General features: G+C 42.5%; 2 protein-coding genes across 5 annotated transcripts in view; one reads left to right on the forward strand and one right to left on the reverse strand.

Annotated features, from left to right (window-relative positions):
• NRBP1 (nuclear receptor binding protein 1) overlaps positions 1–9,246 on the forward strand; it is a 24,132-nt gene extending 14,886 nt beyond the window's left edge. For 3 of the 4 annotated variants that reach the window (XM_083348866.1, XM_083348867.1, XM_083348868.1), the window contains 11 exons: positions 3,804–3,887; positions 3,999–4,057; positions 5,059–5,157; positions 5,260–5,392; positions 7,175–7,277; positions 7,481–7,531; positions 7,652–7,787; positions 7,870–7,923; positions 8,094–8,157; positions 8,234–8,289; positions 8,401–9,246. In XM_083348866.1, coding sequence (XP_083204992.1) covers positions 3,804–3,887; positions 3,999–4,057; positions 5,059–5,157; positions 5,260–5,392; positions 7,175–7,277; positions 7,481–7,531; positions 7,652–7,787; positions 7,870–7,923; positions 8,094–8,157; positions 8,234–8,289; positions 8,401–8,499 — 938 coding nt within the window. In that variant the 3' untranslated portion in view covers positions 8,500–9,246. Of the gene's footprint in view, positions 1–3,152; positions 3,216–3,803; positions 3,888–3,998; positions 4,058–5,058; positions 5,158–5,259; positions 5,393–7,174; positions 7,278–7,480; positions 7,532–7,651; positions 7,788–7,869; positions 7,924–8,093; positions 8,158–8,233; positions 8,290–8,400 lie in introns of all 4 variants that reach the window. The other variant, XM_083348869.1, reaches the window with a different exon arrangement.
• Positions 9,247–11,755: 2,509 nt separating this feature from the next.
• The window catches only part of IFT172 (intraflagellar transport 172), a 32,136-nt gene continuing 18,873 nt past the window's right edge, over positions 11,756–25,018 (reverse strand). The window contains exons 34-48 of the mRNA XM_083376097.1: positions 24,022–24,131; positions 23,597–23,726; positions 23,122–23,220; positions 22,244–22,353; positions 22,008–22,071; positions 21,300–21,386; positions 19,767–19,883; positions 19,578–19,688; positions 19,117–19,236; positions 18,434–18,529; positions 13,971–14,030; positions 13,788–13,886; positions 13,429–13,582; positions 12,172–12,263; positions 11,756–12,022 (exon numbers count right to left, since the gene is read on the reverse strand). Of these exons, the coding sequence (XP_083232223.1) occupies positions 11,933–12,022; positions 12,172–12,263; positions 13,429–13,582; positions 13,788–13,886; positions 13,971–14,030; positions 18,434–18,529; positions 19,117–19,236; positions 19,578–19,688; positions 19,767–19,883; positions 21,300–21,386; positions 22,008–22,071; positions 22,244–22,353; positions 23,122–23,220; positions 23,597–23,726; positions 24,022–24,131 (1,539 nt within the window). The 3' untranslated portion in view covers positions 11,756–11,932. The remainder of the gene's footprint in view (positions 12,023–12,171; positions 12,264–13,428; positions 13,583–13,787; positions 13,887–13,970; positions 14,031–18,433; positions 18,530–19,116; positions 19,237–19,577; positions 19,689–19,766; positions 19,884–21,299; positions 21,387–22,007; positions 22,072–22,243; positions 22,354–23,121; positions 23,221–23,596; positions 23,727–24,021; positions 24,132–25,018) is intronic.

Raw genomic sequence — 25,018 nt, forward strand, 5'->3', positions numbered from 1 at the left:
GGCATCATATATGTATATATATATGTATGTATTATATACAAAAGCTCCTTTTTCCCCTTCAGTGTCCCTTGCTTATGACTCTAGTATAGTTGCGCCTGCCCTTGGCTCTTGGTTGAAGAGGAGTCCCGCCCTTCTCTTCATTTCTGGTCTGTGTTTTCTCTGCTGTCCTGCTGCATGCTTCCTTCTGCATGTGAACTGCTCTTGTCTGAGGAGTGGCTGCCACCTCCCTCCCTTGCGGCCACGACTGGGATTTGGCTTGCTGCTTGCTTGTGGCCTGAGCTGTGGCCAACTATTTCTAGGGATAACGGGTGAGACTTACAGGAGTGCTAAAATGTTGTCCAGTTTAGGGAACACGTTGAATTCTTTTGGGGGTTTCTAGTTCTAGGCTCTGCTTTGAATGTTCTTATTCTGGAACTATTCAATTCCCTTCAACATAGAAGGATTTCTTGGGGATTGGCTTGCCTTCCCTATCCCAGCGCCTAGGTATAATAGGTAAGCAAGCCTTTCTGTTTCTGGCAGAGCGATTGAAACTGAACAAGAAGACAGGTTGCCAGGAAAGAGCATAGAGAAGGTGAACTTCCGGTGAAACATTAGGCAAGTCTGGCAGACAGAGGCCTCGGGGACTGATTAAAAGAAAGGAAAAGCTTGGACGGAAGAGAGATGCTGCTGATGAGCCTGTGTCCTTGTTTCCAACCTTTGGGATAGTTGCATGTCCAACAATGAGGACTGAAAAGAACCTTGTACCAGGTCCATGCGGTCCTTGGTCTAGGAAGTTCAGACGATTTCAAAAAACAGATGCCATACGCACTGAGAGGGGAGTGATGGCTGCCAAAAGGAGGCAGCATGAAGAGCGCTGTTCTTTTGCTCAAGCTGTGCACATGATAGAAAGAAGATGGGATTTCTTCCGTTTCGTGATGTGGGTTTACACATCATGCTAAGTGATAATATAGTTTTAAACTTCCTGAATCCAGTTATAACTTAATCCCCAGTCAGTAGCAAAATGAGATATGATGAACCTAGCCTACATTTATTAAAATAAGTAGCATATTTACAATACATTATTATATATTTTTTATTTTATTAAACAAACGTCCATGGCTACCCAACTCACATGCGGTGACTTTGGGTGGCTTACAACATTAAAAATCCACAATCGTTTATTAGTCCTTAAGCAGTGTTAAGAGATGGAGTTACTAGTGAGTTCACCCAGAAGTAGAGTATATGCATTGGTTACATTGTACATATTGTTTTAACTGTTGACATACTGAAAAACGCCAGTGAAGTTTTATTAATTTAAAAGTATGTGAAAACCTTAGCATTAATGAACACAAAGATAGTTATGAAAGAAACGAATAATTTTATAGAAAGAAATTGAAAATTGAAGTATAATAAAATTAATAATAATCAAATATAGTATTAATGAAGAACTCTTAGTGTACATGAAAGTTTATACCAAAATAATTGTAATGCCCTGCAGTACTACTTGTTTAACAAGTAGAATCCACTGGCGGTGGGCGGCTAATAAATTTAAATTATTAGCAAGCAATTAAACAATATAATAAATAATTGTAATAATATCGGGAAGTGAGTTATTTACATCCATCTCTATTTTGATAATGTAGTACATACATGGAATGCATATTTCTAACAATGATAACTGGTAGCTATAGCTAAATTCTGAAAAAAGTTTTATTTAATGAGGACCTAAAAAGGCTAGCCTGGTAAAAAGCTTTTTCAACTTATTTTCAAGCATTTACCAGATTTTTGGTTGATGCAGAAAGTATATAGATGTAAGAAAAGCAACATATTGCAGGAAAATTTCAAACGGGAGCAAATATCTGGAAATACGTTTACTCTATTAGAGAGTAGACTTTTGACATTAAGCGAAAGCTAATATATATTTTAATTTGTTTGACTGCACTAGCGGTGCTACTAGATCAATTTTATTCTGGGCTGTGGTTTAAAGTATACAGGCTTAGTCTGGTCCTGCCAGTATATTTTCTGTTGTGTGGGGTCCTTGGTGCTCTCTGAACTTGGTATATCAGCAGGTTACATATACATAAACAACATCTACATACCGTTCAAAAGAGACAATCAAAAAGTGAAGAAGGAAACAACCCCAAAACATCTCCTCACCAACAATCAACACCCAGATGAATAGAGATAACACCAAGATTTAACACTAGACCAAAAATCAAGAAACTAGACCAAAAATCAAGAAACTACCAACTCAGACAAAAATGCTAACAATAAACAGCAGCCTAATCAAGGAACCACCAAGACCCCTCCTACCAACTCTGACAGGGCAAGCCACTAGTATATAAAATGAGAGCAAACCCCACTCCCTTGACGTACTGATGATGTTACCTAGTTTGTAAAAAAAAAACTACAAGCTCAGAGCACCAAGGAGTCCACAGTTCAACCCTGAGCTACAAATATTCTCTTCCATCAGTTATCCTTTCTCATTAGTCTTAAAGCATCATCTGCTGCTTGACTTCCGCATGCTGATTTTTTGTCATGTCAATAGGTCTAACAGCTTTTGAGAACTGTTATTTTCAGTCTATTCCTCTCACTTACCAAAAGGTGAGGCATGAACGAAAATATCTAACACTGCTTAAATAGAGTGAATTAGCTTGCACCATCCTAAAGCCTAAGACTGGATTTCTACAATACATGTATCTTAGTTAATAAATTAACCCATTTCCTGGATCTTTGTAACATAAACAACAGTAAACTAAATACACAGGTTAACTTTGCAGAATATCTAAGCCACACAAACAAAAGCAAAAAAAAGTGAAGCTTTGCACATTGTCTAAAGGCATCTGCTAGGACTTTAACTGAGCTAATTAATATTGGAAGAACATAGCACACAAACAGTTCTGTATGGATAATATGGTGGCTTAGATTTTTCTTTCTTTTCTTTATGTCTACCGAAGTTATACCCTGTCCACAGTGAATCTTTATTGGTTTCCAAATTTTCTCAGGATGATTTTTGTATCTTGGCTAGAATGAGACTTGGTGTGCCAAGAGCTTCTTAAGAATTTGTGATAGTCATTCACTGACCACTTTGTTTATCTTTATTTATTGGTCAATTTAGGGACTGTTTTAATAAGCAGGTTAAATATATTTTAAAAGAAATTATAAATGTCCAGGTGCTGCCAGAAGCATTGCTTTGTTTGCGGTATCAACTGAGAAAGTTGTGAAAAGGATAGGGGGTAAGTGTTGTTGAACAATTGGGCATGTTATTGGGAAGTTGCTTTCTTTGCATAAGACAGCAAGGTGATGGGTAAAGTATCAGCATTTTGGGATCTACTTTGAGCTTTGCCTGCATCTGTGTCTGCCTGGAAAAATAGTGGCTTGGTGCAACTATCCGGAATAAAATTGTTAGAGAGAATGGGCTCTTTTACTGTCATCAATGGACAAAAGCTGCTCACCTATTCTAATAGTGTGTGTGTGTGTGTGTGTGTGTGTGTGTGTGTGTGTGTGTGTATACACATACGGAATCTACTTTCTTCTCATGTATGTTTCTTTAGAAAGATGAGATGATTGCTTTGCCTGGCTTTGAGTTGATGCAGAAAAGACCTGGGGTTTCTGGAAGAGAATGTAGGCATCCCTCTGTTTGCTTCTGAGTTCGCTTATGATGTGGTGCTGCCTGAAAGCTGGGGAGGCCGGACAAGAGCAGTGCTTCTTTTGTTTGGGGTTCTTTGCAGAGATGAACTAGGTGGAAGCTGCCTCAAGTCCCAAACACCAGAAAGGAAAGAGAGGCATGGACTCTGATTGCCTACAATTCTGTTCTCTTATAGTTGCCCCAGATACCATCAACAACCATGTGAAGACCTGTCGTGAGGAGCAGAAAAACCTCCATTTCTTTGCTCCAGAGTATGGCGGTACGACTATGAGGGTATTGGGACCTGCAGTTCTGTATTAACTGCAGCAGAAGTTTTCAGTCTGTTCTCTCTGCCTTAGAGATAACTTCTGATCATTATTTTTTGTTCCAGAAGTTGCACATGTGACTACAGCAGTGGACATCTACTCCTTTGGAATGTGTGCGTTAGAGGTAAGTAGAAGACAATTAGTATATGAAGGCGTCCACCCCACTTGTACACAGGACCAGGAAATCAATTCCATGTTAAGAGTACCTGGCAAATTGGACTGTGCTTTATCTTCCTTCTTATACAGGTAGTTCTTGGTTAACAACCATTCAGTCAGTGATTGTTTGAAGTTACAGTGGTGCTGAATGAACTTATGCCCAGTCCTAGATGTTGCAACCATCACAGCATCCCCCTGTAGTTGTGTGATTGTAATTTGGGTGCTTGGCAATTGCCTTGCAATTTAGACAGTTGGAGCATCCTGTGGTCATGCAATCACCATTTGCAACCTCCACTGCCAGCTTCCCACAAGCAAAGTCAATGGGGAATCTGGCAAGAGGTTGCAGCTGGTGGTCCTGTGATGTTGCACCTAACCACCTGTGTGGGATTTGCTTAATTATTACAGCTAGAGCTGTTGTTGTAAATTGGCACAGTCACATGGCATTGCAGATTACAACCTCGCTGCTTATTCCCAATTATTGTTGAACTGAACTATCTGTACTTCAGTGAATCGTTTACCTGAGCTTCTTCCAAATGTTATCTTTTCTTGGGACTCATAGAATGTTTTAGCCCTCTTTGTGTAGGCAACTGTTCTGACATATTTCTGTCGAGCTCATCTCCCTCACTCAGGGTTAGCTTCAGGGTTTGGAGAACAGACCTAAAGAGGATTCCATTATTTCTTCCTCTTGATCCCTTACAACTAAGACTGTTTCTAAATTCCTTAGCACCCCGATGTGCTCCTGTCTGAAGGAATAATGAGTAGTAAAATTAAATGATTGGAATGAAACCAATTTCTTGGTTGAAAGTAAATTTAATCTAGTGGAAAGATAAAAGTTGTTTCTTTTGATTCACATATAGGGTGATGAGAAAGATTTTTCTGTTGTGGCTGATAAAATTTTCTGACAAATGGTGGACCTGTCTGTGGCGGTCTAAAGATATCACCCATTGACATCTCTTTCTATCCTGATAGATGGCAGTGCTGGAGATCCAGGGAAATGGTGAATCTTCCTATGTGCCACAAGAAGCGATTAACAATGCCATCCAATTGCTAGAAGATCCATTACAACGAGTAAGACTGTCCTCGATTCTTTTCCTCGCTTTCCTCTTCCGTTCTTTTCCCAGCTCTCAGGACTACAGTAGCACAAAATCTGGCCTCCTTTTTCCTTTCTAGGAGTTCATTCAGAAGTGCCTGGAGCCACAACCTAGCAAACGACCCACAGCTCGTGAGCTTCTCTTCCATCAGGCTTTGTTTGAAGTACCCTCTCTGAAGCTTTTGGCAGCCCATTGCATTGTGGGCCATCAGCGTGAGTACAGCCAACTGAAGTCTTGGGACTATTGCTAAGACAAAACCCTTCGCTAGTGTGTAAAAATAATATTTTTATGAAATGTATTTGTAGCGCAGTAACTAATACATCATAATTGTGAGAGGCCTCACAAGACTGATGGCTCGTTGAGGCGCTTCCAAGCAAAAGGCAGCACGCAGGGATGCAATCAGGTGAAGCTTTATTTCGATATAAAGCAGAGAAAGAGTTCCCTGGCATGGAGGCACCCATGCCTGGATTGAGCCCATGGATCAGTCCCAAAGGGAGCTAGAACAAGAGCTAAAGAGCAGCCCCTGTGCAGAGGTTTTTATGGGGGTCCCCAGCCCCTCCCTTACCAATGAGAGTGAGGGGGCTGGAGGGCCATTAACTCTCTCCAATGGGGCTGCATGGGCCGGAGGCCCCTGACCCACCAGTGCGAGCAAAGGTGCCTCTTTGCTCCCATCTGGTGACCTTTTAAGGAACTGCCATGGCTGGCACGAAAACATCTAACAATTATATATCCGAAAATACCCCAAAATGAAATTACAAAGCAGAAAAAGTCAAATCTACTAAAAGGAGGCAGCCAAGATGAACAGAGAAGTTCAAAATAGCTTCCTTTGTATCTAAGCGAGATTGATCATCCTGAGTTTTGGATGCTCTCACATGTCTTCTCCTAATGCCTCACTGTCTAATATTAGCATCCTACTTTCTCAAGATTCAGTTTCCACTATCATAAATGTGGAAGGTGTGTGGTTCAGAAATGTGAAAAACACATAAACGCGGATGGACTTCAGTCCAGTTCTCTTCCTTTTGAATAGTGCTAAAAAGCCCTAATAACCACAGAAATATTAATACATTGCCTAAAATAATTTGCTGGGGGGGGAGAGAGAGACATTGTAGTTTATCCCTGGAGTATCAAGTTGCGATTTCAGTTAAAAGGATTAAATTAGCTAGGGTAATGTCTATTACCTCAGTGAGATCAACCTCTTCCTTAGAATGTAAAATATCCTGATAAGAATATATAAACTACTACAAATGTGCAATTTTATAAATCTTCCTGTTGCACTTGTCTACCCTGTCCTTTGTTTTTTATTTGTTTGTATCCTGCCTTTATTATTTTTATAAATAAACTCAAGGCGGTGAACATATCCAACACAACATCGTCCTCCTATTTCCCCCACGACAACAGCCCTATGAGTTGGGTTGGACTGAGAGATTAACCCAGAGTCATTCAGCTGGCTTTCATTTTTTTCTAAACTAAAAATAGTTTTTTTTTTGTAGAAGGTTATATTGCTATCAGTATTAATGCCCTTTTTTGGTACAAAATTAAAATATTTATAACCATTTAGGTTCCCTCAGTATATGTGTGAAGTTAGAATTTGTTGTACCAACATTTAGAATTCTGCATCAGTTTGAATTTAACATGTTCATTCCTCGGGTGGAAATCTTTTTAAAACATAATTTTAAAGTCTGTTTAAATTTTCACGATACTGAATAGTTAGATCTCCATCTTCAAATCATTTTCATTCCATGATTTCATTTGTGTGTTATTTTTAAAATTTCTACGGTACACGTACAGCATTCTGGATAGCCATGCTCCTCCCCCCCCCTTTCTTCATGAGATGGTTAGTCCTTTGTTGAATTTCTTAAATCTGCTTTTTTAATCTCAGTTTTTTAAAAAAATTCTTTAGGGAAAAGTGGAAAACATGTTTTGGAAACCACTGGTTAAAACAGTGAGTTAGTGAAGGACAAATAGGATAATGTGTGCCTTTTATTTTGTGATAGACATGATCCCTGAGAATGCACTTGAAGAAATGACCAAGAACTTGGACATGAGCGCTGTACTGGCTGAAATCAACCACGCTGACCGTGATGGTGTCCGTATGATGTGAGTTTGAATAGTTGGAAACTGATGGGGGGGAGAGAGATTTCAGGTGGAGTTTTGGAACCGAGTGTTTCTCTGGTTCTATGCAATGAATTGAGGGTCAGCAGAATTTTACCTGGAGTGGGAGGCAATTGACAGCTGGCTCATTAAAGGGTGGGTGTGAACTTATGCTGTAAAGGCTAAACTGGTGCTCTGCCTTGCCCTAGATTCTCACAGTCCCCAGCGCTGGAACTAGACAAGTTCTTAGAAGATGTGAGGTATGTTCCTTTCTCCTGTAAGGGCTCTGAGTGGGATTCTCTTACTGAAGCTAGTGTCCTGGGCAAGCCAACCCGACATAGAATACATAGAATTGAGTTATTCCGTTTGTGATTCCACAGAAATGGAATTTATCCACTTACTGCCTTCGGCCTGCCCCGACCTCAGCAGCCACAGCAAGAGGTGGTGAAATCTCCCATTGCCCCCCCATCAGTAAAGACTCCAACACCAGAGCCAGCAGAAGTGGAGACTCGCAAAGTGAGTGGCTGGTCCCTAATCCCCATCTCCTTGGCCAATAATAGCCAAGCCTCATTTTCTCACACACCTTTGTAATTTCCAGGTGCTGCTGATGCAATGCAACATTGAATCAGTGGAGGAGGGTGTGAAGCACCATGTATGTATCAGCCTTAGGCTGGGTGACTTATACCAGTCTAGGGCTTGCATTTGCCTTACAATGGCCTATTCCCTTTTTGGGGGGGGGGAAATTGTACCCTAGTGTTGAAAAACACATGAAGGCGAAAATGCAGTTTTCTTTTTTTCTTCTATGCCCCACCTTTCATTCAGTTGACGCTGCTGCTGAAACTGGAAGACAAACTGAATCGACACTTGAGCTGTGACCTGCTGCCCAGTAAGTCAATGCCCTTCTCTTCTTTTCTTTTTCATCTTACAGGAAACATACCGATCCTCTCATTTTCCTTCCTTAGGTGACAATATTCAGGAACTGGCAGCTGAACTGGTTCAGTTAGGATTCATCAGTGAGGTAGGTTTCAGCCCTGTTCGCAAAAGACTTATTTTCTCTTTTTTTTCTGGGGAACTTCATTAGGAGTATAGGGGTAGGTTATCTTACGGTGCTTCTTCCATTCTTTTTTAGGCTGATCAAAGCCGGCTTAGCTGTTTACTTGAAGAGGCATTCAACAAATTCTTCTACTCGCGGAATGGGGCACTGGCAGCTGTCACTGTGTCATCATAATGGCTATCTTGCTGCTAGCGGGTGTACCTGCTCTGCATCTGTGCAGGGTACTACTCTAAGCCGCTGCCACCACTGTTGCCAGCTTGGATGTGCCTCCCGCATGTGTTGTAGCCAGGTCCTGCAGACAATCGCTGCCAGTCTTAAAGGCAGGGGGGCAAGGTGGGAGGGGAGGGCTGTGTGCCTTGTCAGTATTATTTTCCCTGTGGCCAATGGCCTTCCCTCCCTCCCTCTTTTTGGGCTCACGTGCATGGAGTTTTCTTTTGCTTGAATTGTACAGGTTTGGGTGTTTTTTTTTTGCACAGCACAGATGTCTGTCTTGTTATTTAAAAGGGTGGGGGGGGGATGGAGAAATTAAGTTCTGTCCCATCCCATGCTGGACCTCCACATTAGACACGCGCTCTCTAGCCCCAGAGCCATGGCCTTATCCCCTCCAGATGAACTCTTCTCCTTCTCAACAGTTGCTTCGTGCACCGGCCTTGCATTCCAGGATCCTTGGCTGCATCTGTTGTGTGGTGTGAGGTGTGAGGGTTCCCCCTGGTCAATGGAGGAAGTAGATAGGTGAACTTCCACTTCAAGACAGCGGGTGGCAAAGGCAATGTTAAACCACCCTTTCCTTTGGGATATTATCTAATAATGCCTGCAGGCTTGGGGCCAGTTTATCAGAGAAAGTCAACCCTTCCTGTGCTGGAGCTGTTCCAAGTGTCATTTCTGTTCCTATTTTTAATAAATTGTTTTGTAAATAATTAACTGCAACCTGTTTGTGATTGGAATCTGGGAATCGGAATCACAGTTAAAAAGAGCCACTTAATCCAATCTCCTGCTCACTGGGAAAGGGCATTAGTGGTTGGTGTTGGGCTGTTTGTATTCCTGAAGTTTCTTGAACTCTGCTTTCATATTTTTAAAGATATTATCTCATCCACTGACTGTATCCAGGTTGAATCTGAACCTAATTTTCTCTTCTGCTTATTCACCAAAAAATTGCTCACAATTTTAGCCAGCTTTTGTTTTAAAAAGACAAGAAAAATGCTCCCTTGGTTTCTAGGAACTATATTCTATAGCAAATATTGTTAGTTTCTGGGTTGTGCAAGTTCTCTGAATTTGTTTTTATTTGCAGACATTTTATGTCTAGGTAACATCTGGAGCCTAGAACTAAGATATTATTATGTAGGTTGATATCTGAAGACCTTCCACTATTTAATTTCTATGTTGAACAGAAAAAAAAACCTTCCACAGAGTGCTGAGAGAATTGCTTTTATGAATGAAGGCAAATATATGTGTCCCAGAGTAATTGCAAGATCTAATCTGGGTCTGTCACTGGGACTAAAGGTTTAGTCTTCTGAGTTTTTGGACTCATCTTGGAACCCATCCTCAGGGAACTTCCCTCTACCAGAATATGCGCTTTATGCTGTTCTGTGCTTCCTATTTATGTGGTGCTTTCCTATTGGTTGATTGTTGTGTAGATGGCCGGCAATTGGCTGTTGTTTTCTTGTGTGCTGCCAAGTCCCTAGCTCCTAAGTACAGATAAGGCTTCCAAAGCCTGACTTACAATAACAGATCGGGAAAATGTGTAGCTTCAGCTAACCAGCTTACATTTCTCTCATAGCTCGGAGGTTGTTAAGATCTGAATAATGAGCAGCTTTGGACTCAACCCCAGCAACACTATGGGTAGGGATTCCAAGTTCTTTTATTTCCAATAGCTTACCAGGTTTAGTTCTGGATGGTGTTGCACTTCCCCAGAGGGAAAAAAAGAATGTATTCTGAAGCTCGCTCTAGATTTGCATCTCTTAAGAAGCAAGTGGAAGCCATGGCCAGAAGGATGCTTATATCTTATGTACCAGTCATGTCTTTACAGTTAGCTTCCCAGTGCAACTCATGATACTGGTAGTTATCTACATAGCTTTGATTGATCAAATTATTTTTGACTCCTAATGATCACATATTCTCCCTCGCAATCTATGCCAGTTTTTCCAGAACTCCCCAAAGGTGCATTCCTTAGTACTGTAACTGAGTCCATTGACTTTCTGCTGGTCATCTTCTCTTTCCTACCACCTTTCTCAGAGATGGAGTTTCTCTAGAGAGTTAGGTCTTTGTATAATGTGTCAAAAATAGGATAATTTGTGTCTCAAGTGAGAACTCTGGGTTGATTTGATGATCCATTGGTTTGTTTTCTTGGCCACAATTTTCTCAGGAATCTTCTCTAACATCAAAGTCCAAAGTCTTCCTATCTTGCTTCTTTAAAGTTCCACTTCCAGTTCCACAAGGAATGGAACACAGGGAGTGACACAGGGAATACCATGCCTTGCACAAGTTTGATCTTTGTATATGTGGACACATCACGGCTACATGGCTTAGGGCATGGATAGCTACACCACCATCTTTCTCCAATTGTACTTAACCTATATTGTAAAATCTAGTAGGATTGGCATTCTACATGAACCATCAATAAAATAATCTCCATCTAATGGGAACCTCAAGAAATGTGTCTTCTCTGTGTTCTTCCTGACGTTTGGAACAGCATTCCCCTGATACTTGCATGGTCCCAATTTTTTTGTTGTTTAGGGAAGCTTTAAAAGCTTGTTTTTCCAACTGGCCTTGGGCCCAGGCAATTTGGGAAGTAGCATCAGAATGCTACTAGACTATCCTTGATAGTCTTGTTCTTTAATTTTTATTAGTGGATCACCCTCCTTTAATTCCTGCATAGTATATATTATAGACTACAGTTACCATTATTAGAGTTTTAATTATGGATGTTTCTGTTTTCAGGTCAAGGTAAAAGTCTCTGAATCGAACTCAACTCCTGATGCCTTCATGAATTCATTCATTAATGCTTTCTTGAAGGATTATTTTTTTTAAAAAAAAACCCAAGTTAGCTTTTAGCCTTGAAATGTCTTAGTAGCTTCAACTCCAAGTACCAAACAGGTTTGACCCTGCTTGGCTTTTAGAGAATATAGAGAGTCTTTAGAAGTGTCTTCCTCATCTAATGCCTTTAGATCCTTTGAAATAAAACCACAAACTTCAACATATAGTTCACACAGGTCAAATGATTACAAATTGGAGGCAGTTGCCTATTGGCTCCATTTGAAATGTAATCCTGTGCCAAAGTGAGCTTTGTTCCAATGCAGCATGACCACTATAACACAATTTTCTGCAGTGTCCCCTTTCATACTGTTATCTTGTAAGCCGCCCTGAGTCTTTGGAGAAGGGCGGGATATAAATGTAATAAAAATAAAATAAATAAAAAATAAAATAAATCTTTTGTCATCTCCTTTGAGTTCCTGTCTCTAGAGTTGCAGGACATTTGACATATGGATTATAAATGCCACATCCATTAAAGAAGCCCAGACAATAGATTATATAAACAAGATATTTAATATGGGAGAATAAATATCTAAAGGGGGTCGAAGACTTAACAAAAGGCTCTGGCTGAGGTACCTCATTGGAAGGAGAAGCTGGTGCTGGGCAGCCCTCCACACCACTGGCTGATGAACTTGAGAACATCCTGGCAGGGGGGGCTGTGTGACATCTGCAAGGGAAGCATGAACAAAGCTAGGGCGGAGTTCAAAGTTTACAGATTTAGGCTAAAAGGCAAGCTTGCCTACTTTTCTTGCCCTGTGCCCTCTTCTACTTAATGATTGCTAGCTTGCTTTCTTATACCTTCATTCTCTTCCTCACCTTGACTGCCATCAAAAATTTGTTCCAGCTTTCCTTGTTTGCCTCTTTGCCAGGACACTTGAATTCCACTTTATTCCTCAGTACAGGATAGCCTGAGTGGGGAGAAGGAAAACAAGACATATGGAAAGGGCATAAAGAGGACCTGGAGCTTTAGCCCCACGTATTGTAAACCTCAGCTGAAGGAGCAAGTTCCTGCCCGGCAAATAATTTCTCTCTTCAAATTTTGGCAAACACAAAATCTTTCTATGTATTTGTTGAACCTCAGGATAGCTTCTTGATAACACTTGAAATTAATTTGGACTATTTTAAACATTGAATGCCTTAGTACTGTGTGGATAGTTCTCGACCACAATGGAGCCCAAAATTCCCATTGCTAAACAAGACAGTTGTGAGTTTTGCCCTGTGTCTTTCTTGCCATGGTTGTTAAGTGAATCTGGCTTCCCCATTGACCTTGCTTGTCAAAAGGTCACTTGGCCCCTTGTTGTGTTTTATTATTTTACTCTGTCTCTTTGTCTATGGAAATTCTCAGTCATCCAGGTCATGATTATCCCAAAGCACCTTTGGGACTATTATACCTTTGTTTTGAAAGACTGTGAGTAATCCTTTTAGTGAGATTAATTCATTCTGAATGCCATAATTGTTTGTCTAGTTTTTTATTGCTTATTGTAATGCAATGAACTATTTTAAAAAGCACTAGAGAGAAGTAGAGTTGTTGCAGATTACGATGAATAGACTCATGGATTCAACCAGGACAAATTAGCTTTCTTCAGTGAAGAAATTTCATCACTAGGCAGAACTGTGGATGTCATTTTAAAAATATGAAATGCCTAAAATGATAACCTTTCAAAGTAAAAACTTACAGCTGATAACATACAGAAGTAAATGCTAAAATATAAATACAGTAGGCAAAAAATAAAAATTGAATAGTGAGAAATGTCTTTAGTTAAAACATGGTATTAAAAGAAATCAAATGCAGACTAGAAGTAAGTTTAACATTCTTCTGAATTTTAAGCAAAGCAGCACCATATATTTTTATGTCAGGAGTTTAGAAGAGGGACTGTCTGAATAACTATGGGAGAATATAAAAGACTGTTTCTCCCCTTATTCTCCCATAGTGGATGAGAATAGGGTCAGAAAAAGGTCGCAAGTTTATGTGGGGAGAGGCACCATTTGAAAATCTTATGGAGGAAAGAAGATGAAATATGTTCCATTATAACTTTAGCCATGCTGAAATGACACAGTGCTCTCTCTGCTCACCTGTGATGAGGCAGGGTAGGGAGTGCACGCCAGTGCTTGCTGCTACCAGAGAGGCTTCGTAAGTGTCACGCTCATCTTGTGGTAGCACCTGTTCCAACCGCTGATCCATGGAGACCGTGAGAACCCAGTCACGGATCTCCTCACGCTGCTCTTCCTAGCACGGATAGACATATAGGGCACTAAGAATGAATGAAAAGTGGCAGCAGTGCTAATACTCTAGGGCTGGATGATGGAAGTGCCTGCGTCAACTGGATTGGGAATCTGCCAAGGGCTATCCATTTCCAAGAGATCCTCTTAGAAATATTGTCTCTCCTGCTCAAAATACAAATGGATTGAAATTGCATATGAAAACAACTTACTGAGATATGAGGCTTGGCAGGCAGTGGCACTTCAAAAGGGATATCTGTATTTTGGAAGTCTGAGTGGTCTAGAGCATCAAGGGAGCCCTCTTCAATTGCCTGGGAGAGCAAATAATATCAGAAAGAAAAACATGGAGTCCTTTTCCCTCCCCACCAATCTTAAGCGTCTCAGATAAAACTCACATCAGTCAAATCAAGAAAACGGTTCAGGAAGATGAAAGCCATGTTCTGCCAACCAACATTCTGGAAAGATAAAAGAGAAGGATGAACTAGATCTAGAACGATCTTTCCCAATTCTTGCCAAAAGTCAACACTGTTTTCATTTCCAACACAACAATTTAATTTAATTTAATTTAATAATTTGATTTCTATACCGCCCTTCTCCTGAAGGACTCAGGGCGGTGAACAGGGCAATACACAATAAAAATCGAATACAAAAATTAAAAAGCCATTAAACATCATGCCCATAAAATCAATACATATTAAAGTTAAAACTAGTTTTAAAAAACCAACCCCATCCCGTCAGACCAGGCCAGCTTGTTCAAAAAAGAATGTTTTGAGATCGCGCCGGAAGGAGCGAAGGTCGGGGGCCATCCGGAGCCCAACCGGTAAGCGGTTCCAGAGGTCTGGCGCGCCCACAGAGAACGCTCTCCCCCTGGGGGTCACCAATCGGCATTCTTTGATCGGCGGCACCCTGAGGAGGCCCTCTCTGTGGGAGCGCAATGGACGGAGGGAAGTTGACGCCGGCCGCAGATGTTGCCGTAGGTAATCCGGACCCATGCCATGAAGGGCTTTGTAAGTCATAACTAACACCTGGAACCTCACCCGGAGAGCAACCGGTAGCCAATGCAGCTCACGGAGCAAAGGTGTAACATGGGAGTATCGGGAAACTCCCAAGACAACTCGCGCGGCTGCATTCTGCACAAGTTGGAGTCTCCGGGTGGACCTCAAGGGCAGCTCCATGTAGAGAGCATTACAGTAGTCTAGACGAGAGGTCACGAGCGCATGAGTGACTGTGCGCAAGGCATCCCGGTCTAGATAGGGCTGCAACTGGCGCACCAGGCGAACCTGGGCAAAGGCCCCCCTAGTCACAGCTCCAATATGCTCTTCCAAAGAGAGCTGTGAGTCTAGAAGGACCCCCAAGTTGCTGGCCCTATCTACGGGGTTTAATAGTTCACCCCCCATGGCCAATGATGGAATAATTGGAATTTCCCGGGATGCCGGCACGAACAGCCACTCAGTCTTGTCAGGGTTGAGTCGAAGCCTGTTCCTCCCCATCCAGACCCGGACCGCCTCCAGGCAACGGGACATCACGTCGAGGGCATCGCTGGGGTGGTTTAGGGTAGAAATAAAAAGCTGGGTATCATCAGCATATTGGTGATACCCAACTCCAAAACCACGAATGATCTCACCCAGCGGCTTCATATAGATGTTGAACAAGAGAGGCGAGAGAACCGATCCCTGAGGGACTCCACAAATGAGAGGTCTCAAGGTCGATCTCTGCCCCCCTGCCAACACCGACTGCGAACGTCCCAGAAGGTAAGAGGAGAACCACTGGAGAACTGTGCCTCCCACTCCTAACCCTCTGAGACGTCGCAGCAGGATACCATGGTCGATTGTATCAAAAGCCGCTGAGAGGTCTAAAAGGACTAGGACAGAGGAGCAACCTCTGTCCCGAGCCCGCCAGAGATCATTCACCAGCGCGACCAATGCCGTCTCCGTGCTGTACCCGGGCCTGAAACCCGATTGGTACGGGTCTAGGTAATCAGCTTCATCCAAGAACAAAGGGAGCTGCTGCGCCACCACGCTCTCAACAACCTTCGCTAAAAAGCGAAAGTTGGAGACCGGACGATAGTTGTTTAAAATTGTTGGGTCCAAGGCAGGCTTCTTGAGGATGGGTCTCACCACCGCCTCCTTCAAGGCGGCGGGAAAGCTACCCTGACTCAAAGAGGCCGTAATCACTGCCTGGAGCCAGCCTCGTGTCCCATCCCGGGCTGCATAAGTCAGCCAGGAGGGGCACGGGTCCAACAAACACGTGGTGGAGCTCAGCTTCCCCATGATCTTGTCCACTTCTTCAGGAGTCACAGGGTCGAACTCTTCCCAGATTAAATCGACAAGGCCGCCTGTATCCTCTTCGTCAGACTCTGCCCAGTCGGAGTCCAAACCGGTCCGGATCCGAGCGATTTTGTCCGACAGAAATCGACTAAACTCCTCGGCTCGACCCTGCAAGGGTTCCTCCCTCACCTCCTGATTAAGAAGGGAGCGAGTTACCCTAAACAGGGCGGCCGGGCGATTATCTGCGGACGCGATGAGGGTGGCAAAGTGGTTAGACCTAGCCACCCTCAACGCTGCAAGATAAGTTCTCGTAAACGACCTTAGTCGTAACCGGTCGGATTCGGATCGGCTGGACCTCCAACAGCTCTCTAGGCCCCGTCTCCGACGCTTCATCTCGCGGAGCTCCATAGAGAACCATGGGGCCCGTTGAGATCTGCGTCGGGTCAAAGGCCGCATGGGTACAACTTGGTCGAGTGCCTCTGGCTGCCCTTTCCCAGGCTTCCACTAGGGCATCGACCGAGCTGTGAGCAAAGGAGGCAGGTGGGGGCCCAAGCGCCGTTTGGAACCGCTCAGGGTCCATAAGGCGTCTAGGGCGGAACCATCTTGTTGGCTCAGCAACCCCACGACAGGGAGTGGCAAAACGGAAGACCATCCGCAGGAGATGATGATCGGTCCATGACAGGGGTGAATTAATTGGAGAAACCCCCCCCCCAGATCATCTAACCACCGTCCGGATAGAAAAACCAAATCGAGCGTGTGACACCCCCCCCCCCGTGAGTTGGGCCCAGAATAACCTGCTTCAGGTCCATGGCCGTCACAGAAGTCATGAACTCCCGAGCTAACTCAGATGATCCCCCCAGGGATGGTAGGTTGAAGTCACCCAAAACTATAAGTTTGGGGAACTCAACCACCAACCCTGAGAGGATATCGAGAAGCTCAGGCAGGGCTGCTGCCACGTGTCTAGGTGAAACATACACCAGCAGCAAGCCCAACTGAGCTCTGGGACCACATCTCAGGAGGAGGGACTCACACCCGACTATCTGGACCATGGTGGCCTCCCGCGGACATAAGGTCTCCCTTGCAACAACTGCCACTCCACCACCCCTACCCTGAGCCCGAGGCTGGTGCAGCACCCGGAAGCCTGATGGGCAAAGATCAACCAGGGGGAGTGTTCAAATGTTTTCAAGCTAAGATTGCTTGACTTTTGAGTAGCATATTGGAAATAGTGTTCCACAAAAGTACTATTTTTTGTAAAAAAAAAGTTTAATTAGAATGAAATGGGATGAATAATCACATTCTTCACATTTATATGTGAGATTAGATGAAGATTTGAAAACCTAATGTTCTCATTAGATTTAGTAATCTGATAGATGCAACTATAAAGCCTGCCAAACATGATACAAACAATAGTTTTTTTCTAAGACCTGTAAAAAATAAGGTCACTTCAATTGGGAAGTTTATAGATATCACCATATATTATTTTGTTTAATCCCCTTTTTAAGGTACCTAAATTGGCAGACATTGCCACACTGTATGAAACCAAATTCCACAATTTCACTGAGCACTGGGTCAATCATCTGGCGCCATTTAACTTTAAAGGGATGACTATGAGTCTAATATTTTGAGAGAGAAACAATGATTCTTCTCCACTTTACTAGTGCTGTATACAATTGCATTTATGCCATCTTTCCTTTTATCATAATCAAGAATCCAATTACTGTAATTCCTTAGAGTCTGCCTAGAATCCATCTGGATTGACATCGTAAATACATTGCTTCAGTTCTCTCGATCATTTGGCCATTGTTATACTGTAAAATGTTTTAATTCTGTTACAGTTTTTCTAGAGATCACTTGTTTGAAAGTTAAAAATCTAAATGTGATTCTGAATGTAAGAAGTGGAATCCTCAGGAAGTCAGTGTAAGTTTGTCCCATTTCTATAAAGCATACAAGGAACTGCCCATTTCCCCATGTTGCCTTATTTGGCGGCAGTTGGACAGGTATCCGGGTGAGATTCAAGGTGCTGGTGATGACCTATAAAGCCCTAAATGGCATGGGTCTGGATTACCTTAGGGAGCACCTGCTGCCAGCATCAGCTTCCCATTGTCCTGTGCGCGCCCATAGGGAGGGCCTCCTTAGGGTTCCGCCAGTCAGAGATTGCCGGCGGGTGATTCCCAGGGGGAGGGCGTTCTCTGTGAGTGCGCCCGCCCTTTGGAACGAACTGCCGATGGAGCTTCAGACTGCCCCCGACCTTCGCTCGTTTCGCCGGGATTTAAAAACTTGGTTGTTTGAATTGTCTGGCCTGGACTGAGGGATTTTAAGTTATATTAATTAAATTAAATTAAATTAATTTTAATTTTTAATGTTATCTTAATTGTGGGCTGTATTAATTTAATTTAATTTTATTCTCTCTTTTGTATTGTTTTTAACTTGCCCTGTGAACCGCCCTGAGTCCTTTAGGAATAGGGCGGTATATAAATTCAACAAACAAACAAACAAACAAACAAACAAACAAATAAATAAATAAATAAATAAATATTTCCCCACCAAGCTACCTGAATGTGATCTACAATCAGGAACTTGCTGCTCCTCACCTTAGCTGCTGTCCCTGCTTCATAGAAGGCCTTGTCTGCTGGAATGATCTCAGTATGGCGCAACAAAGAGATGGAGAGCTTGGCTGCCACAGTTTCCTGGGGGCAAAAAACCACAAACTCAAACTCAGCCTCCTAGCTTCCATTCTTAAGAAAAGGCCCTTTTTTCCAGACAAAATTAGTCTATTCAAGTGGAGTTAGTTGCCCCACCTTTGCATTCTTTTTAAACATGCTACCTGTAATTATACCTCGTAAGTTAAGAGAGAGAGTCGCCCGCTCCCTCCAAAGTCTCAGAAAAGGAACTCAAGATATCAGGATTGCAATTTGATATTTGCGCAAAGTGAAATATACAATGAATCTAAAAAAGAAAAGTTCTGAAAGTTGGACTCATGAGAAAATTAAGCTACAAACTAGCTAAGAACCAAAATGTCACAAGAACTATTCTTTCATGACTGGCAAACCTAAACAAAAAGACTTGGTTGCCAGTTGCACAAGATCCACAGATTCTGTAGCCATCCAAATCTGAAGCTGAACTAACAAGGCAAATACTGTATCTTTTTCAAAGATAATGCAATCAGAACTCCATGCAGAGGGAAGTGAAATAGTAAGAAATTTAGGGTTCAGGAACGAGCCAAAGACTAGTAAACCAGTTAAGTCCTTTTGCCCTATTGCCATCCTTCTCTTACCAGCTGTTTGATGCTTTGGGCTGCAGATCGTGTAGCATAGTAGTGGGATATAAGCAATATGGTTTCAAACTCCTCATGAGCTGGTGAATTGGCTTCACTTGATTTCCCTAAATTTTCACACTATAAGAAAGGGAATCATGTAAGTTTGCTAGATTCTTAATCACTTGAAATTGGGAAAAATGACCTTTTTCTTATATATTTTTTTTAAAAAAGAAACAGCAGATTGTGGTTTCATTTACGGCCATCTAAACATATATATTCACTCCACCAAAGAGATTGGGTAATAATGAAAAATCTGCTTTTATCTGAAAATATAGAGTGGTGCCACACAGATATATTGCACTGTAGCTTTTTTTTAGGAAAACGCTTGTGTGGTACTAGAAGCATCACAGAGGAGTAAAATGAAGCTCAGGCACTTTACAATCGATGGTATATCGTACATATATTTAAGCTCTACTCACCAGGTTGAAGAGCACGTCCCGCAAATCAGCCCAGCTGTGATAAGCCTCTGGCCTATTCATATTGGCTGCATTCACCATCTCCATAAATAGTCGTTTATAAATATTGAAATTCTGAAGAGAAAATATAGGAAGAGCTTTGCTATGAACAGGAGCAAGCAAACTTTCCTAGCCTGTGGGAGTATATCTTACCTGGACATTGGCGGGAGCACCATTCTGGATATAGAGGCTCAAGACTTTGTCCCAACAGTTCTCACGGATCAAGTATGTGGCGTAAAGAGCCACATATTTATGCAGCACTTTATAGTTCTATAAGAAGCGAAAAGAGGAAGAAAATAATATGGAAAAGTATAAAACAAATGAAAGATTGAGGGCAAGAGAAGAAGGGGAGGACAGAGAATGAGGTGGCTGGATGGAGTCACTGAAGCCGTAGGCGTGAGCCTAAGTGGACTCCAGAAGATGGCAGAGGACAGGAAGGCCTGGAGGAATGTTGTCCATGGGGTCGCGATGGGTCGGACACGACTTTGCTACTAACAACAACAACAAAAATAAAACAAATAGCAGTTTTCCATTATGAGAAATGACCTGGCGAAACAGGAGAATTCCTTTCTAGGTGACTATATCTTTAGTGTTTCCCATTTCCTAGTGGAAAAAACTAACCTGCCTTGTTTGCATTCTGTCCAAGGTAAAGGTAAAGGTTCCCCCGCACATGCGTGCTAGTCGTTTCCGACTCTAGGGGCCGGTGCTCATCTCCGTTTCAAAGCCGAAGAGCCAGCGCTTGTCTGAGGACATCTCCGTGGTCATGTGGCCGGCATGACTAGACGCCAAAGGCGCACGGAACGCTGTTACCTTCCCACCGTAGTGGTCCCTATTTTTCTACTTGCATTTTTTACGTGCTTTCAAACTGCTAGGTTGGCAGAAGCTGGGACAAGTAACAGGCGCTCACTCTGCTACGCAGCACTCGGGATTCAACCCGCCAAACTGTCAACCTTCTGATTGACAGGCTCAGCATTCTAACCCACTGAGCCACCGCGTCCCTTACTTTTATTTATACATTTGGTTTATTTTGGAGAACTAGCAGGGTGATAGCTACGTGGATATTTTATTTATTTATTTATTATTTATACATACATACATACATACATACATACATTTGGTTTATATAACCATCTCATGCTTGTTATTTATTTCTACTGCTAAGCTTGTAAGCCGCCCTGAGTCTTCGGAGAAGGGCGGGATATAAATGGAATTAAAATAAAAAATAAAAAATTTCCATGCTGCTCTTATTATTTTTACAAATAACTGAAGGCCCCAAACATATCCAACACACTTCCCACCTCCCATTTTCCCTATAACAACTCTATGAAATGGATTTAGCTGAGAGAGAGTGACTGGCTCAAGATTACCCAGCTGGCTTTCATGGCTAAGGCATAACTTGAACTCACAGTCTCCCACTTTCTACTCTGGTGCTTTAACAACTAGACCAAACTGGCTTTCATAGTTGAATGACAATTTCTTTTCAGTCCCCTTTTGCAAACAGATCTTTGACCCCTAACTAAAGCAGTGGGGAATGGAAGGTGGGCTCAATTCTCTTGTTTTCATAGATCCACCAAACTCAAATGTTCTAGACAGCTTTTGGGGGAAACTAAGATGCTTAGATGGGTGGTCAGCCTTTGTGACAATTTTGTTCCTTTTGTAGAAGAACCACTTGGGCCTTTCACATACCTGTTTGGCAGCTGTCTCCAGGCACTTTTCCCACTGCCCCCTTTCCACATATATATCGAGGGCAGCCATAACATCCACGCCCACAAGCTGTCAAAGAGAGATCAGCTATAAGTCAGTCACTTAAACCAGAGGTCCCCAACCTTTTTGGCACCAGGGACTGTTTCCTTGGAGAGAGGTTTTTCCACGGACTGGAGGGTGCGTGGTTTTGTGTTCTGCATGCATCTCATGGATGGGTCTTTCCTTGTTTGTGCGGACCGGTTGCTGGCATGCCGCAGCCCAGTACCGGTCCATGGACCAGGGATTGGGGACCCCTGACTTAAATAATAATGAGACAGCAGTACCAACCTGGATTGTACACATACCCTCATCTGATATTCTCTGGTCCCCTTCTAGAATTGCCAAATAATATATTTGGCCTGCACCAAGATTTTGTGTAAAAAGCAGCTGCCAACAGTTTTGGTTTAAATTGCCCTGATTTTTCCCCCTAATCCTTTGATTTTTGACTACCCAGTCAATTTTTAAACATTCTCCAAAATAATTACTGATAGAAGAATGACAAGATATATTCAATTTAAGCTGCACTTCAAAAATCTCTCTCATTTTTATTTATATAGATGTAAAGGTTCTTCAAATTACTCACTTTAAGTTGTCTCCCAACTGTCAGTGCCCCCCACTTTCCCCTTCACCCCACTCAAGATTCCTGCTCACCGAATCTACTTTGCCTTGATTCTTGAGATATTCTTTATAGTGTTGATCCACGTATTCTTCGTATCTGCCACAAAGAGAGTGTGTCATTTCTGTCCTAGTAATAAGGTGACCACCTTAGTAATTAGGTGATGCAGCAGTAGGCTTGAGAAACCGACAGCCTTCCGCATAAACAGCATTATAGGTTCTTATTCAAAGTGTATTCTTTGCAAGCCACTCTCAGAAGTAGACTGCAGTACCTGGGGTCAAGCTCTTTGGCCACACACTTAGCTCTGTTCCACTCCTCCCCTTCCATGAGGGCATCGATGGCTTCCTTGATTAGATCAAGGTTGAGGTATAGCTCTACCGCCTGAGGATGGGATAGGAATGAGAAATTTGTTGATATATCAAAATAGAACTGTACAGAGGAGGTGTAGGCTCACTGCACGTCTGGCCTGAGAAGAGAGAAGCTCCCCAGGAATTTTGAAACTACAGGAAAAAAAAACCTCTTTTAAAAGTGGAAATGTTGGGAAAAATTAAAATACGTGCGGTATTTATTTGCATGCCACACTTTTATTGATTTCAATTCACTTTGCTAAGTTAAAAACCTGCAGGAGAATATGTATGTCGTGTTTCCGCATACAATTATGCGGACTATTTATTAAATGTGAAAGTCTAATTTCATCAATGGCTACTTTTAATAATTGAATTTACTTTTAAAGATTTTTAAAACTTTGGTTTTGGCATTCCTTTATGCTCCTTCCATGCTTTGAGGCTAGTCAAGAACAGATCCACCACCCTCTGTGCAAACGTCAGTCACAGAAAGTGACTTTTCACAGAAACTAACAGTTTCAAAGAAACTGAATTTTCCTTCTTTCACTGCCCTCTTGGTTACAGAAATTCATTTTTGATTAGCATTAGAGAACGACTGCGCAGCTAACCACCTGTATACATAAAAGTCTTCCTATTATAAAAGAAAACATGTATCATTTCTTTCATTATTCTAAAAAGAAAAGGTTTTATTGGAACATTTTTATCCTCTCTGTCCTCTTTCTAACCTTTAAAAAAATACTGGGGAAATTTTTTTTTTGTACAAACACAGGTGAGACTAAACTGCCTTTCAGAGGCTTGCTCTTACCACGCTCAACTTTCCAATGCTGACCAGCTGGGGTCCCACTGTCCGCATCACCTCAATGCTCCGAGGCTGGCCAAGAAACTTGATAGAAAGTTCAGCTGCCTGACACGAAAAGAAGCATTCACAAATGAAGGAAGGTTCCCTTGTACAGTCTTCTTCTTGCTGCAGAGACTCCTGTCGTAATGATTTACAGCTTATGATACTCCATCAGAGACAATTTGGAATGGTAATTTTGAACTTTTGGAAAAAAAGAGCAACCGAACAACGACCATCAAAAGGCAAATTTAGCTTTAATGTATGAAAGAAGCCGAGGTACAACTGATTTAGGAAGTCTCACTTGCCCAAAGAATTCCGCCCCAGACACTTCTTTCCATTCCCAATTTTTCTCCATTTCTCTCCTTCATTACACTGTATGCCTCCAACTGACTTCAAGGGCCGTAAGCAGGAAAGGTTAGGTGAACCTTGAGCAATTTCCTACCTTCATGGAACATTTTTCCATCAATGTGCTGTTGCTGGGGTCCCGCACCTTGAGATAGCAATCCACAGCTCTGGCATATTCGCCTGCTTGCTCCCACTCACGTGCCTGCTCCAGGAGGCCCTCAATGCCTCTAACAATCAACAGAATCTTAGTCAATGTCCAGAAAGGGACAAGGAGATTTCCTACAGCTTGATGTTGAAACTCCTATCTATTCCATCCCGTACAATTAGAAGGATAGTCCCAGTGACAGCTCAAAGACTAAGAAGATCCAGGTCTTTGAAGCAATTATTTGTAGAAACCCAATAAAAGAAGGCCAAGTGATTAGGACTTTGAGAAACCCCGCCTTAATCTTAGGGCTGAGTGACTTGTGGCTATCAGCAAGCCAGCTTCCAGAAACTTTCCCATACCTCTCATGACTTAAATACCTAGATCCTTTTTTAGCCACCTCCCGTTCATACTCTTCCTGTAGAACCTCTAGATCTCCAGGGAGAAATTCTTTGCAGATTCGGAGAGCATCGCTCCACATAGCAGCTTCCTGGGAAAAAGAATCATGGAAAGTATCCTTACTTGGCAAAGGAGAAAGGGAGAAGCTCCTCTAGTTATCCTTTTCCCCCATGAAAAAAAGAACAATTGTAATAATTATAACTCATAATTTCTACCTTTGGGAGCTACAAATAGTCTTGACTTAGGATTATTTGTTTAGCAACTGTTTGAAGCTACAATGGTGTTGAATGAATGGCAGTTATGACAGGTTCTGGCTGTCCTAGCACTCTTGGTAAATCGTGATCGCAGTCTGGTGCTTGGCAGCCAGTTTGCACTTGCAACCAATTACAATGTCCTGTGATCACCATTTGCAATCTTCCTTGTCGGTTTCCCCAGAAAGCCAATAGGGAAGTCAGCAGGAAGGTTGCAGGTCACCGTGGTAAATCTCCCCCACCTGTGCAACCTCCCCCAGCCCCTGTGCTCATGCAGTGCCAGCCATTTGTACACCCTCATGGACTGGTACCGTATATCCTCCTTGACCTGTGTTGCACCCTCATGTACCCTTCCTGACTCACACGGTCATGCATTCCTTTGCACACCTTCGTCAATTCTTGTAGTGCCTTTCCTATACACCCCCTCACTTCCTCCCCCACCCAGCAGCAACTGCTTACCTGCCTGCTGGCCTGGCACTTACAATTTTCTGCTGGCTTCCCCACTACCTTGGTTGCAGAAAGCTGCCTTGCCTAACCACTGCAAGATATATCAGGCTGTATTTGATTTGCAGTGGAGAAAAGATCATTCGAAACCAGCATGGTTTGTTTTACTAAGCCAGTGTCCACGTTGTTGGCCACCAGCATCTTTGATACAGCTTGGGAGAACAGGAGGAGGAATTATTTCCTGCTCCTGGCTAGTATGCTTCTCTGAAATTCCATTTCATCT

The sequence above is a fragment of the Vipera ursinii genome (assembly GCF_947247035.1).
Source record: "Vipera ursinii genome assembly, chromosome: 1".
NCBI classification, from domain to species: domain Eukaryota; kingdom Metazoa; phylum Chordata; class Lepidosauria; order Squamata; family Viperidae; genus Vipera; species Vipera ursinii.